The sequence below is a fragment of the Podarcis muralis genome, chromosome 1 (assembly GCF_964188315.1).
Source record: "Podarcis muralis chromosome 1, rPodMur119.hap1.1, whole genome shotgun sequence".
NCBI lineage: Eukaryota > Metazoa > Chordata > Lepidosauria > Squamata > Lacertidae > Podarcis > Podarcis muralis.
The window spans coordinates 48,385,774-48,397,927 of NC_135655.1; the positions used below are offsets into that span (position 1 = coordinate 48,385,774).

General features: G+C 42.4%; 1 protein-coding gene across 5 annotated transcripts in view; it reads left to right on the forward strand.

Moving 5' to 3' along the window:
* Positions 1 to 8,764, forward strand: part of PLEKHH1 (pleckstrin homology, MyTH4 and FERM domain containing H1) — a 52,557-nt gene extending 43,793 nt beyond the window's left edge. For all 5 annotated transcript variants that reach the window (XM_028725583.2, XM_028725597.2, XM_028725604.2 and 2 more), the window contains exons 25-29: positions 1,591 to 1,733; positions 4,196 to 4,325; positions 5,946 to 6,032; positions 6,599 to 6,745; positions 7,655 to 8,764. In XM_028725583.2, coding sequence (XP_028581416.2) covers positions 1,591 to 1,733; positions 4,196 to 4,325; positions 5,946 to 6,032; positions 6,599 to 6,745; positions 7,655 to 7,849 — 702 coding nt within the window. In that variant the 3' untranslated portion in view covers positions 7,850 to 8,764. The remainder of the gene's footprint in view (positions 1 to 1,590; positions 1,734 to 4,195; positions 4,326 to 5,945; positions 6,033 to 6,598; positions 6,746 to 7,654) is intronic.
* The last annotated feature ends 3,390 nt before the right edge of the window (positions 8,765 to 12,154 follow it).

Below are 12,154 nucleotides of genomic sequence, written 5' to 3' on the forward strand. Positions count from 1 at the left end.
GAGCAGGGACCGAACAACGGGAGCTCACCCCGTCACGGGGATTTGAACCGCCGACCTTCTGATCGGCAAACCCTAGGCTCAGTGGTTTAACCCACATCATTATTATCATTATTATTATTATTATTATTATTATTATTATTATTATTGATTTTAAATTTCAAATAGCAAAAAAAAAATACCCATACAAAGAAAACAGGACTTAGCAGTTGTACAGAAAAGAAAGAAAAATAGCCGTCAAATGAAAGTGTCTCTTCATAATGCTCCATGAGTTGATGCAGGGTGAAAACCATGTTCGATTCTCTTAACAAAGTCAATAAAAGGCTACCCTGTTGTACAGAAAGTGTGAGTCTTCCCCCCTCAATGCTGATCAACATTCTTATTGTGAAAATGGAGTTTGTCCTTACGCACAGTGTCCCATACTTGCAAAATCCAGGCTTCAAAAAAGATTTGCATTTAGAGCTTTCTGATTTTTGACAATCACTTATCTAGCTGCAGTTGATAAATGGAAGATAAGGTCTTTATTGGTTATGTTCTTAATCCGAGGAGTAAAGATAGTAGGGCTAATTTTGGGTGTAGCGATTGTCCCATCATTTGATTATTTGAAAAACTATTGTGGGAACATCTGAGATTGGGTGCGTTTTAAAATCTCTCCTCTCAGCAGCATCAGTGCTTTACCCCAGTCCTCGGGCAGTTCTTTTAATTAGGGCAGCTAAAGCTGCCATATCAAATGGAGCTTCTGGTCTCTCTGGGTTGTTGTTTTTTTCCATTGCATTGAGCGCTGGTAGCCACATTGGAATCGGCTGTTGCTTGGGCTTGTGATTCTCTGATGATCTGAGATGGCGGTGAAAACCAGTTGTTCAGAGTGCTGCTTTGTGATCCTCCGATTCTGCAGCTCATAGCCTGCTTGGGGCTGTTAAAAATTTGAGCAAGACTTCATTTTGGATCAAAACACCATCTTGCCTCGGTGATGCCACCACTCCTCCAAGGTTTAAAAGTTTTCTTGATGAAGTCAGTACAGCGTAGGTTACAAGCTGGTAAAGCACAGCAGGGTCCACTACAGGCACCGACAAATGGCACACATGTGACCACTGGCACGTGTGCTGTTTTCAGTGCTGCAAGGAGACAGGGGTGGAATGGGGTGGGTCAAACTTCTGCGCATCCCTTTGACGCATGTTACAGCCAGGAACACAATCCCCATGCAAGTGGGGAGTTGCCTGTAGTGCAATACATGACTAGGCTCAGCTAAGATGTTGATCCAGCACTTGTCACAAACTGAGTTTTTGAGGGGGTAGGAACAGAAAACCAAGGAGGGAGAATGGAATGAATTTTCCCAGAAGAAAGCATGACAGGGCAATGGAACCCTGAAAAGGAGCAGATCCCAGTTGTTAATCTGAATTCTAGTCTACTGTTTAGAACTTCTACGTTAGCTTCTTTATTTGTTATGCCTCTGATAGTTGCTTGCCTTTCACATTCACACACACACACACACACAGAGAGAGAGAGAGAGAGAGAGAGAGAGAGAGAAGCACTCACACACTAATCACTTGCACAAAACAATTGTTTGTTTTGATGTATTCCCCCCCCCCCAAGGTGGAATATGGAGACTTAGATCGGCCAGTACCCTCAAGTCCTGGAAGGTCATCCCACTCCAAAATGCAACATCTTCTCCAGCAGGTCCTGGACAAATTCTATCCCAAGCGCTACAAGCAAAGCACTACTGCAGAGCAGCTAAGGTAAGAGTAAGCATGCCTGCCTGCTTTTTGCCATATGGAGTTTTGAGCTAAAAATAAAATATTATCTAGTGCTCATCTTGCATTGTTATATGCCGTTTTTCTTTTTAGTCTTTTCTTTTGAACTTTATTTTAAAAATAAAATTCTATATTTAAATATAAGATGCAAATACAAGGGTTGAGTTTAGCTAATTGTCATTGATCTGGGACGCGGGTGGCGCTGTAGTCTAAACCACAGTGCATAGGGCTTGCTGATCAGAAGGTCGGCGGTTCGAATCCCCGCGACCGGGTAAGCTCCCATTGTTCAGTCCCAGCTCCTGCCCACCTAGCAGTTCAAAAGCATGTCAAAGTGCAAGTAGATACATAGGTACTGCTCCGGCGGGAAGATAAATGGCATTTCCGTGCACTGCTCTGGTTCTCCAGAAGCAGCTTAGTCATGCTGGCCACATGACCTGGAAGCTGTCTGCGGACAAGCACCAGCTCCCTCGGCCTATAGAGCGAGGTGAGCGCGCAACCCCAGAGTCGTCTGCAACTTGGCCTAGGTCAGGGTTACCTTTACCTTTAATTATCATTGGATGCACACACACCTATCACTTAGAAATTCTGATTAGTAAGACAAAGCACACACTTTCATCCTATAAAGGAAAACAGACTCACAGCTTCAAATAATACCAACTTGACTCTCTCAAACTGAGGATGAGGATGAGGATGTTATTTATATCCCGCCAATCTGGCTGGGTTTCCACAGCCACTCTGGGCAGCATCCAGTACATATAAAAACATAATAAAACATCAAACTTTAAAAACTTCTCAATACAGGGCAGCCTTCAGATGTCTTCTAAAAGTTGTGTAGTTCTTTATCTCCTTGGCATCTGATGGGAGGGTGTTCCACAGGGAGGGTGCTACTGCCGAGAAGGCCCTTTGCCTGGTTCCCTGTAGCTTCACTTCTCACAGTGAGGGAACCACCAGAAGGTCCTCGGAGCTGGACCTCAGTGTCTGGGCTGAATGATGGGGTGGAGACGCTCCTTCAGGTATACAGGGCCGAGGCCATTTAGGGCTTTAAAGGTCAGCACCAACAATTTGAATTGTGCTCGGAAACCTACTGGGAGCCAGTGACGGTCCTTTAGGACCGGTGTTATATGGTCCTGGCAGCCACTTCCAGTCACCAGTCTAACTGCCTCATTGTGTATTAGTTGTAGTTTGCATGTCACCTTCAAAGGTAGCTCCATGTAGAGAGCATTGCATTAGTCCAAGCGGAAAATAACCAGGGCATGCACCACTCTGGCGAGACAGTCTGCAGGCAGGTAGGGTCTCAGCCTGTGTACCAGATGGAGCTGGTAGACAGCTGCCCTGGACACAGAATTGACCTCCATGGACAGCTATGAGTCCAAAATGACTCCCACCTTCAAAATGACTACCCCATTCAAAACCAGGTAGTCTCCCACCCCCACCTCTCCCCCTGTGGCAATACTTCTGTTTTGTCAGGATTCAACCTCAATCCGTTAGCCACCATCCATCCTCCAACTGCGTCCAGACACTCACACAGGATATTCACAGCCTTCACTGGTTCTGATTTAAATGAGAGGTAGATTCAAAGTTATGTTCCTTTTGTTAAACCTCTTATAAACAGTGTTTTCTTTGTGGGGGGTACTAAAGAGTACGCAATACCAGCACCTTTTTTTCCCTAGAAGAAAAGCACTGCTTTTAAAATTTGACACCTCTTTCTGGGTAGAAAAAAGCAGGCTCTTCGTCAGAGTCTGCCCTTTGTTAAGGATGCTTCCAGATGATCTGTTCAGTGATCATTCATCCTGATTTGTTTGCTGAGAGATCGGATAACCTTGGCTATTTGATGGGCGTTTACTCTGAATTGTTTGCAGGGGGGGTGTGGCTAGGCAATGTTGCATCAAAGCAAGTCTCTCCCACACTTCCTAGTGCATTTCCCCCTCATTTTTCCTACCTCAAAAAACAACAACAATCCGATCTTTCTGGGAAGTGAGTTTGTTGTGCAAGAGCTCCAAATCAGCTTTCATTGTATTTGCTGCTATGTGACTGAATCCCACCTGCAAACAGTGACTGTGTGGAAGTGCCGGGTCAGCAGCACAGCATTCTGAAGTGGGAACAGCTGCTGTCTCCAGTAGCAGATTAAGTGGAGCCTTGGGGCTCCTACACCCTTGTTGATTTGCAAACTTTGCATCCAAGCATAATGTCTGACTCATTTTGCAAACTTCCAGAATCAGGTGTCCACTTGTGAAATCTTGCAATTGCTGAAATGTAAACAAAAGTCTGGTGGCTTGCGCGTGAAAAGTGCTATGTTCTGCACTCTTTTGCTATACTGTAGTGACTCCACCACCTAATATTTTGAAAAGCATTACTTTGAGTCCTTTAGGTGACAGATACTATATTAATGTATCTATTTTTATAAGCCCGTTGCTGAAAAAAGTGACAGATTGATCTTATTCCTATAGGCGGCTGGCTGACCGACTGGCTACAAAGTGGATGGCCTTGCAGGGATGCTCCCCGCAAGAATGCATTCGGATCCATTTGACTGTGGCTCGGAAATGGCCTCTTTTTGGAGCAAAACTGTTTCCTGCTAAGGTAATGCTGTGTTTTTATGCACAAACACGTTTTATCGAACTATATTCCACAGAATATCATTTTGCGATAACATACTGGATTTTGTGTCATAGCTGGGAAGACACTGGGTTTATTTATTTATTTTAAATAGGGATACGGTATAGATAAGGGATGGGACGCGGGTGGCGCTGTGGGTAAAAGCCTCAGCGCCTAGGGCTTGCCGATCGAAAGGTCGGCGGTTCGAATCCCCGCAGCGGGGTGCGCTCCCGTTGCTCGGTCCCAGCGCCTGCCAACCTAGCAGTTCGAAAGCACCTCCGGGTGCAAGTAGATAAATAGGTACCGCTTACTAGCGGGAAGGTAAACGGCGTTTCCGTGTGCTGCGCTGGCTCGCCAGATGCAGCTTTGTCACGCTGGCCACGTGACCCGGAAGTGTCTGCGGACAGCGCTGGCCCCCGGCCTCTTAAGTGAGATGGGCGCACAACCCTAGAGTCTGTCAAGACTGGCCCGTACGGGCAGGGGTACCTTTACCTTTACCTTATAGATAAGGGACAGTGTTTTCAAGCTGTTAGTCTTCCTACCACTAGGGGTCGCTACATCATCACATAGCCTTTGGAAATTGCAATGAAAACTAGCTTTAGCAGACAAGCAGGATAAATGATCCAAATCTTACTTGTCAAGAGTTTTACCTCTCTGAAACTTACACACTTACATAATAAATGCAGTAAGATTTTTTGCCACTGCCCTTGAATTATTACCGTAATAACAACTTAAGCAAATGGAGGGTGCCATTAATCATTCTGTCAGCACAAACATTTCTGCTTCCTGATCTCTCCTCTCCTCCCCACGCCCTCTGTTCTGGGGTTTCTCATGACCCTCCAGAGTAGATCTGGTGGACACAGAGGGCAAGGAAGCTTCATTGTGCTGGCAGGAGTCCTGCTCACTTCCGCTAGCTCATGGGGTTACTTCCATCCAGCCCTACGATGTATCTAAGGCAAGCCAGTGAAAATCCTTATTGAGCTAAAATGGAAACTAAGAAGTTTTCCAGACAATATGACAGACCATTTTCTTCTCGCCTTGGTCTGAAATTCTGGAGAGCTGCTGCCTTTCAGTGTACACAATACTGAACTAGATAGGCCAATGGTCTGTCCTGATATAAGACTCCTGTTTTTCCCTCCTAATATTATTCCTGCAGCAGCTTGAAATTATTACAACACTACTGTATTTCATCACCATTCAGGGTTGGACCGGGAGATTTATTTGTATGGAGATACTGAATAGGTGTTTGATTAACAAAGTGCTACTAAAACTACCCAAAAAAAAGAAAACCCCAAATCAGGGCAACAACATGCATTCCATTCACTTTCCGCAGTCAATGTAACTTCCCTTGAAATAGCAAAATGCTAGTTTACCATCAGTAATAAATCTGGGCCTCTCTTGTCCTAAAGATTCTAAAAAAACTGAAACCAGCATGCATCTTCTTAAAAACAGTAATGCACACTGTGATACAGGCTTTCAACAGATATGATATAGTTAATAATGTGTACGAGATAATATGATCCCACATATACTTATCAGTTGTTATTATCCCTCCACGGTAGCATGACATTATAACAGTATTACTGTGTCTTTTTATTTCCCCAGCCTGTCCTACCTTCTCCCTTGGAAGACTCTCCACTTTGGATAGCTGTGAATGAAGATGGAATCAGTATACTGGAATATAATACTTTGGTATGTTGAGAAACAGTGGCAGAGGAATTTCAGCTCTTTTCTCCAGAACCACATTTCAATAATCATGCAGGACAGAAACTGGGCGTACATTCTGTCATTGACTCTGATTACAGAATAGGACAAAACAATTTATTTGGCTGAATCAGGTGTATTTATTAAATAAACTGTTTATAAAATAAACTGTTTCTTTAGGAAAGATAGTGGCAAATAAAACCAGAGGCAATAAGAGAGAAATCAGATGATTTCAAGAAAAAGCCGCTCTCAGTTTATGGACTTCCAGTTCATTAAAGTCACACTACTAACTGCTGCTTCAACATGGCATGCACTTAAAAAAACCAAAACTGGATTATACACATTTTATGATTTAACCATTTGTGTGGCATTCTGTTATGCTTTACTGTCATTATTATTTCATTTGAGAAATTCAGACTGAGAGACTTGTTCAAACCTATTCATGAATGAGGCTTAGACAATTCCTAAAACCGTTTAGAGGAGGGTGTAGAAGACCAATGCTCTTATGTAGCAGTTTATTGTCCCTAATCATCTTATCCTTTGCTTACATGAAGCACTTAAAGCTGGCTTACTCGTACTCTTCTGTACTGACCTTTGGAGGCTGTCACGATGACTTTATGGTTGTGGTCAGTCAAGTGAAGGACAGGTGCTCTGGCAAAACCACTCCTGAAAAACTACTTTTTACAATGGCAGCTGTAAAGGTGAGTACAAAGCAGAGTGTGGGGAATTTCTTTTTTTTATTGAACATACATTGAATATAAAACCCCAGAAGGCAGCTGATGTTCCTTTCTCTGGATAGGGCCAGAAGAAAAAGGGATATATGTGTGTGTTCTTGGTGCATCAAGCACGCAGTGGTAGCTCTGAAGTGTTGGTCCTTCCAAGTTTCTTCCAAGCCTCAACAAGTTCCATGTGGTGAAGAAAGACCTTTTTAATTTGGAAATGTATATTTAGGAAGTTACTTATTTATATATTATATTACTATTATTCCTAGTGCATAAATTGCCTTCCCTGAGCTCTTGTGTGCAGTTTGACATCTAAATTACATTATTAAATGCATAATTAACACTGCAGTACCTTTATCCTGGGTTTTATGCCCTGTAAAATCTCAGAAGTGTGGCCTGAGACTAGGCTACTCAGTCTGGGCATTAAATCAGAAACCTGATATTTGCTTTTTCACATTTTCTTCTACAGAAAGGTGTGACTCACCAAAGCATACATCCTTTCTAACTGGCCTACAGTTATAATAAGCACCTATTCTCTGTGGGAAATAAAATTCCTCTCAAAATGTTCAAATTATAAATCATACATGCATCACGTATGCACAGTGAGTTGAACAAAGAACACTGGCCAATGCATGACATCTCTGGTTAAAGGATTTTAGGTAGCTGAGTTTGAAAATATCTTTGCCCAAGGCTGTGAAGTGCAGCTGCCAATCACATGACAAAACTGACAAATGACAAAACTGAGCTGGATGGACCTGTTTATATAATAGCGCTATGTCCCATTTTATAGCATGGGGTGATTGTATCAAAAGGTCAGCTTACAAGTTGGTCCAAGAAAATCAATTTTATTGGAATACTTTTTTTTTCTTCCTTTCACCTTCCCAACAGATTGCTGAAGTGACTCTCCTTATGGCCAGCTATATTAACTACAGATCATCGACGCCACACCTGTCTCCTACGCCTCCTCCTCAGAGTGTCAGTTCACCATGGAGAACGTCATCTACTAAGAAGCTCATGGAACTTGAAAGCAGGTCTTTATTTCCTTCTCTGCCCCGGACCACTAAGGGGCCTACACTGCTGTAAGCCCTGTTTCAAGTGCCTTTCGGAGTTGTCCTGCCACACTGTGAATTGAAGACTGCTGTGATTTCATTGCTTATGTGCCCTGCTAATCAGGCAGACTCCAGGTCTACCTCCTTGGTGAAGTGCAACTTTCCTAGAGGCTTGTTTAGAGCTACACGCCTTTTCTCCCTTTAAGAACTAGAGCTGGGGGTAGGGTTACTTATTTTGAATAGAAGGGGTATCTTTCACACTTTGTCCCTGCTAGAGTTCTAGCATAACACGTCATTGCCTTCAACCACTTTTAAACCACACCCTTGGTTTCATCTTTTTGGGTGGCTTCGCTGATTCCACGCACACTCAACTGTATCAAAGCTTTTTCTTTTGCAACCAGGATTTCTCTCAGACCTCACTCCCGATTGCAAGAGTTTTGACAGCATTCATCTTCTTACTAAACATGTGTTATGATTAGAAACTAATCATCAGTTTCTCAGCTATTAATTTCTTCCTGAATATGCATTCACCAGCTATTGACCTGCAAACTTCCCAGAACAGAAAGCTTGGTTTGGGGTCTTCACCTGATTGCCAACTTTTACTCTCTTGCCTTTCCTACTCTCCCCTGCAAAAATAGCACTATTTATCTAAGATCCTATTTGCCCCCAAACCTTTTGTTTCCCTACCTCATCTTCTGAAGTGTGCTGGGTAAATGAATATGTACCATATTCCTTAAGACATTATTTCAAGTGCAAACATCCTGAGATGATAGACTGACAACAATGGCATTGTCGAACACACTGGATCAGTGAATTCACATAATATGTGGGCAACTAGAATAATATATTGAAAAATATATTATTTGAAAAAGAGCCTGAGGAGGGGAAATATGTGCTTTTCCCCAACTGCAAGGACTTTTGTTCTGCATAAGTGGGGGTGGGGGTGGGGGTGGGGGTGAGGAGAGACACCTGACTGGGGAGAACTATTGGTTGTAAAGAAAGGGCTTAGAAAAGGAAATAGCTACGTTGAAGGTTGTACCCTGGAGCCAATTACTTTTGTACCTTTTTTTCACATGCATACTATATAGTACTCTAAAGATGTGAGGAACTGGCTGGGAGGACTTGATATAGATTAACACAGGGATACCCAGGACCAAAAAGCAATACTGTCTGGATCCCAATAGTCCTACCAACTTTTGTGCAAGGTATGATAGACATTTTGTCCATACATTCCCCCATGAGGAAAACATATTTTTTTCAAAAGTTGTGAGATACAGTGGTGTTCCACACTTCTGATGTTTACACCTATTTGGGTCTTGTACAATAATGCCTCAGTTATACACAAATGTGTATTAAATCTGCAAATGTGGAATCCTTGCTGTTAGATGGTGCTGACCTTATCATTGACCCTGAGTGCCTGCAAGGCTGTTGAGATAGTCTGGACCACAGTCTGGAGTGACCTAAAGAATACAGAGGTTGCCCATTCCTGCTTTAATGGATTAGCTAAATATGGGAAATGGTTTCATGCTGAAGTGTCAGACAGTAAGTAAAAAAGAGGAAGTATGTGAACAAGTGCCCATGTTGCAAAGGGGGAAACACAAGATATAAGAAGGCTAGGTGTATCTTAACTGGGCAGCTGGAGTATGTCCAAGATAAATCTAAAAGTTTCCAAGGGTACCAGTATAAACATAAGTCAACATTGTGGTATTGTGGCAGAAATGGCCACTGCCATTTGAAGGTGCCCACACTAGTGGCAGCCAATAATGTGGAGCAGTGGGGAAATTCACCATGTGGTGATTCACATGATGAATAATATTACACATTACAGGAGAGAATTTAATATGGGGGTCCCCATTTGCAGGTACAGCTGCAGTTCCATTTCCCCTATAATATATAATTGAATTCTTAGCAAAAGACTTGTAAAGTAGAAGTATCAAAAAAATTTGGCACTGGAAAGAACTTGGGTGGAATGCTGTGTTCAACACAGTGAATGCAGATCATGCTGACATAACGGAAACAAGGCTTACAAGGATGGTCACAGGGTCTGGGAAACAAATCCTGTAGAGGGAGGCTGAAGGAACTGGGCATGTTTAACCAAAACAAAAGAAGGCTAAGGCTGGATTCAGTGCATACTTAATTGGGAGTAAGCTCCATTAAACTGTGAGACTTACTTGCAAGTAAGCATGCATAGGATCAGGACGCATGAGGAGTATATTGAAAGTTTTAAGATTATTTAAAGGATATCAAAAAATATGTGTGAAATCAATTGAGCATCCTGTGCCTCATGGCTAGGAAATGATACCATGGGCGGAAGATGGTCTCGGATTAAATATTTGGAAACAGATTATAAGAGTACTAATGGTAAGATCAATTCAGCAATAGAAAAAGTTGCCTGGACAATTTGCAGAATGACTTCTTCGTATATGCAGGGGATACTTAAGGAATGGCTGTTTAGTATTAGAAGTTTCCTTTGATGATCCAAAGGATTTCCTTGTAGCTGAACAATTGCACACATAGTACCTAGACTTTCTGAATATGGGGGGGGGGGGGGGAAGAAACTACTTTGACTAAAACATTTTCAATCCATATTTGGAGTTTCCATACATGGTACAGCATTAGGGTGGAATAATTTAACATGTTTACTTTTGAACTATAGTAAAATGCAGGTAGTGTGCTTTTGGAGGAACTGGCAAAAACATGAATGATTGCAAGAAAACATCCCTCATATATTATACTAGATAGATACTGTACCATAGCATTACACAAGGACAATCCCTTGGCTCTTGCCATAGAGGTGCATTTTATGATGCATAATCTCAGGTGTATGCTTTGAAATGTTGGAACCACTATATTGTATTTATTTTTGGATGTGTTCACTACTGACATTTGTACTAGGACCACTTTGAAATGGGAAGGCATCTGATGTTGTTTTGCCTCCCAGCTTATGGCTTTGTTTAACACAAAAAACCTTATTTTTTTTAGCAATACTTATCTTTGGAACTCCTGCTTCCTTCAAAGGGGAGTGGTTAGCAAACAAATACATTTCTAAATGCTGTCCATCTTGCCTTTAAAAATAAGTGTTCTCCTTCCAATAATCACCTATGACAGAGCTGATAGATCGATGATAGGCATTGCTGTTCAGATTATTTTTCCTGTAAAAATGTATACCTATAATGTGATTTGTACTGCATTCTTGAATAATCCACATTTCTATAACAAAAATAAGGATCTGCAGATCATTGTTATTTTATTTGATCTGCATGGCCGTTCTCCAGCATCCATGGAGAAGCCATTGGGCACTTGTTGAGTGTACCAAAACCTTACAAAGGAAACACTTCTGTCCCAAAAGAACAAGAGCCCCACCCACGCAGATCCCCTTGCTGGGTTATCGGCATATAAAGCTCAAATAATCTGTGCATCTGAATCTGCAACCTCAGCAAAGTGCACATCTGGAAGCAAAGCAGCAGCCTAAAACCATACATCAGATTCTATCTACATGGCCTGTCAACTGGCAGGAAGGTGTGTTCACATCCTGTTACCAGTGGAATTTGCTGCCAAGGAGTGTGGTGGAGTCTCCTTCTTTGGAGGTCTTTAAGCAGAGGCTTGACAACCATATGTCAGGAGTGCTCTGGTGGTGTTTCCTGCTTGGCAGGGGGTTGAACTCGATGGCCCTTGTGGTCTATTCCAACTCTATGATTCTATGATTCTACCTTTTTTAAAAAGACCATGCATATATTTGGACAGGATCCTTTTAAGGTTCCTCTTAAAAACAGGTGAGGGCTAGTGAAATAGTTACAATTTTTTATTAAAAATCTCTCTTTGCTCCCAATAATTGTTTTCATGTTGGTTGAGGCCATTTTTCCTGATTGCTGTTACAGCTGTTGGTTGTCTGTCCTCAACAACTATATTTTGACTGGTTTTATATATATTTGTGGAAAGAGTTGTGGCCACCTGAGGATGTGAATTTTTCCTACTGTACTTGAAACTTACTGTGAGAGCAAAGATCAGAAGTAGTCTACCACACTTGGACACCGTTTACTTCCAAACTATGTGGCAAAAGTTGGAATGTATGTTCCATCTACAGTGGTGCCCCGCAAGACGAATGCCTCGCAAGACGGAAAACCCGCTAGACGAAAGGGTTTTCCGTTTTGGAGGTGCTTCGCAAAACGAATTTCCTATGGGCTTGCTTCACAAGACGAAAATGTCTTGCGAGTTCCTGCAGGGTTTTTTTCCTCCCCCCCCCTTTCCCCCAAGCCGCTTATCAGCTGATCCGCTAAGCCGCCTAACAGCTGATCGCTAAGCCGCTTAACAGCTGATCGCTAAGCCGCTTATCAGCTGA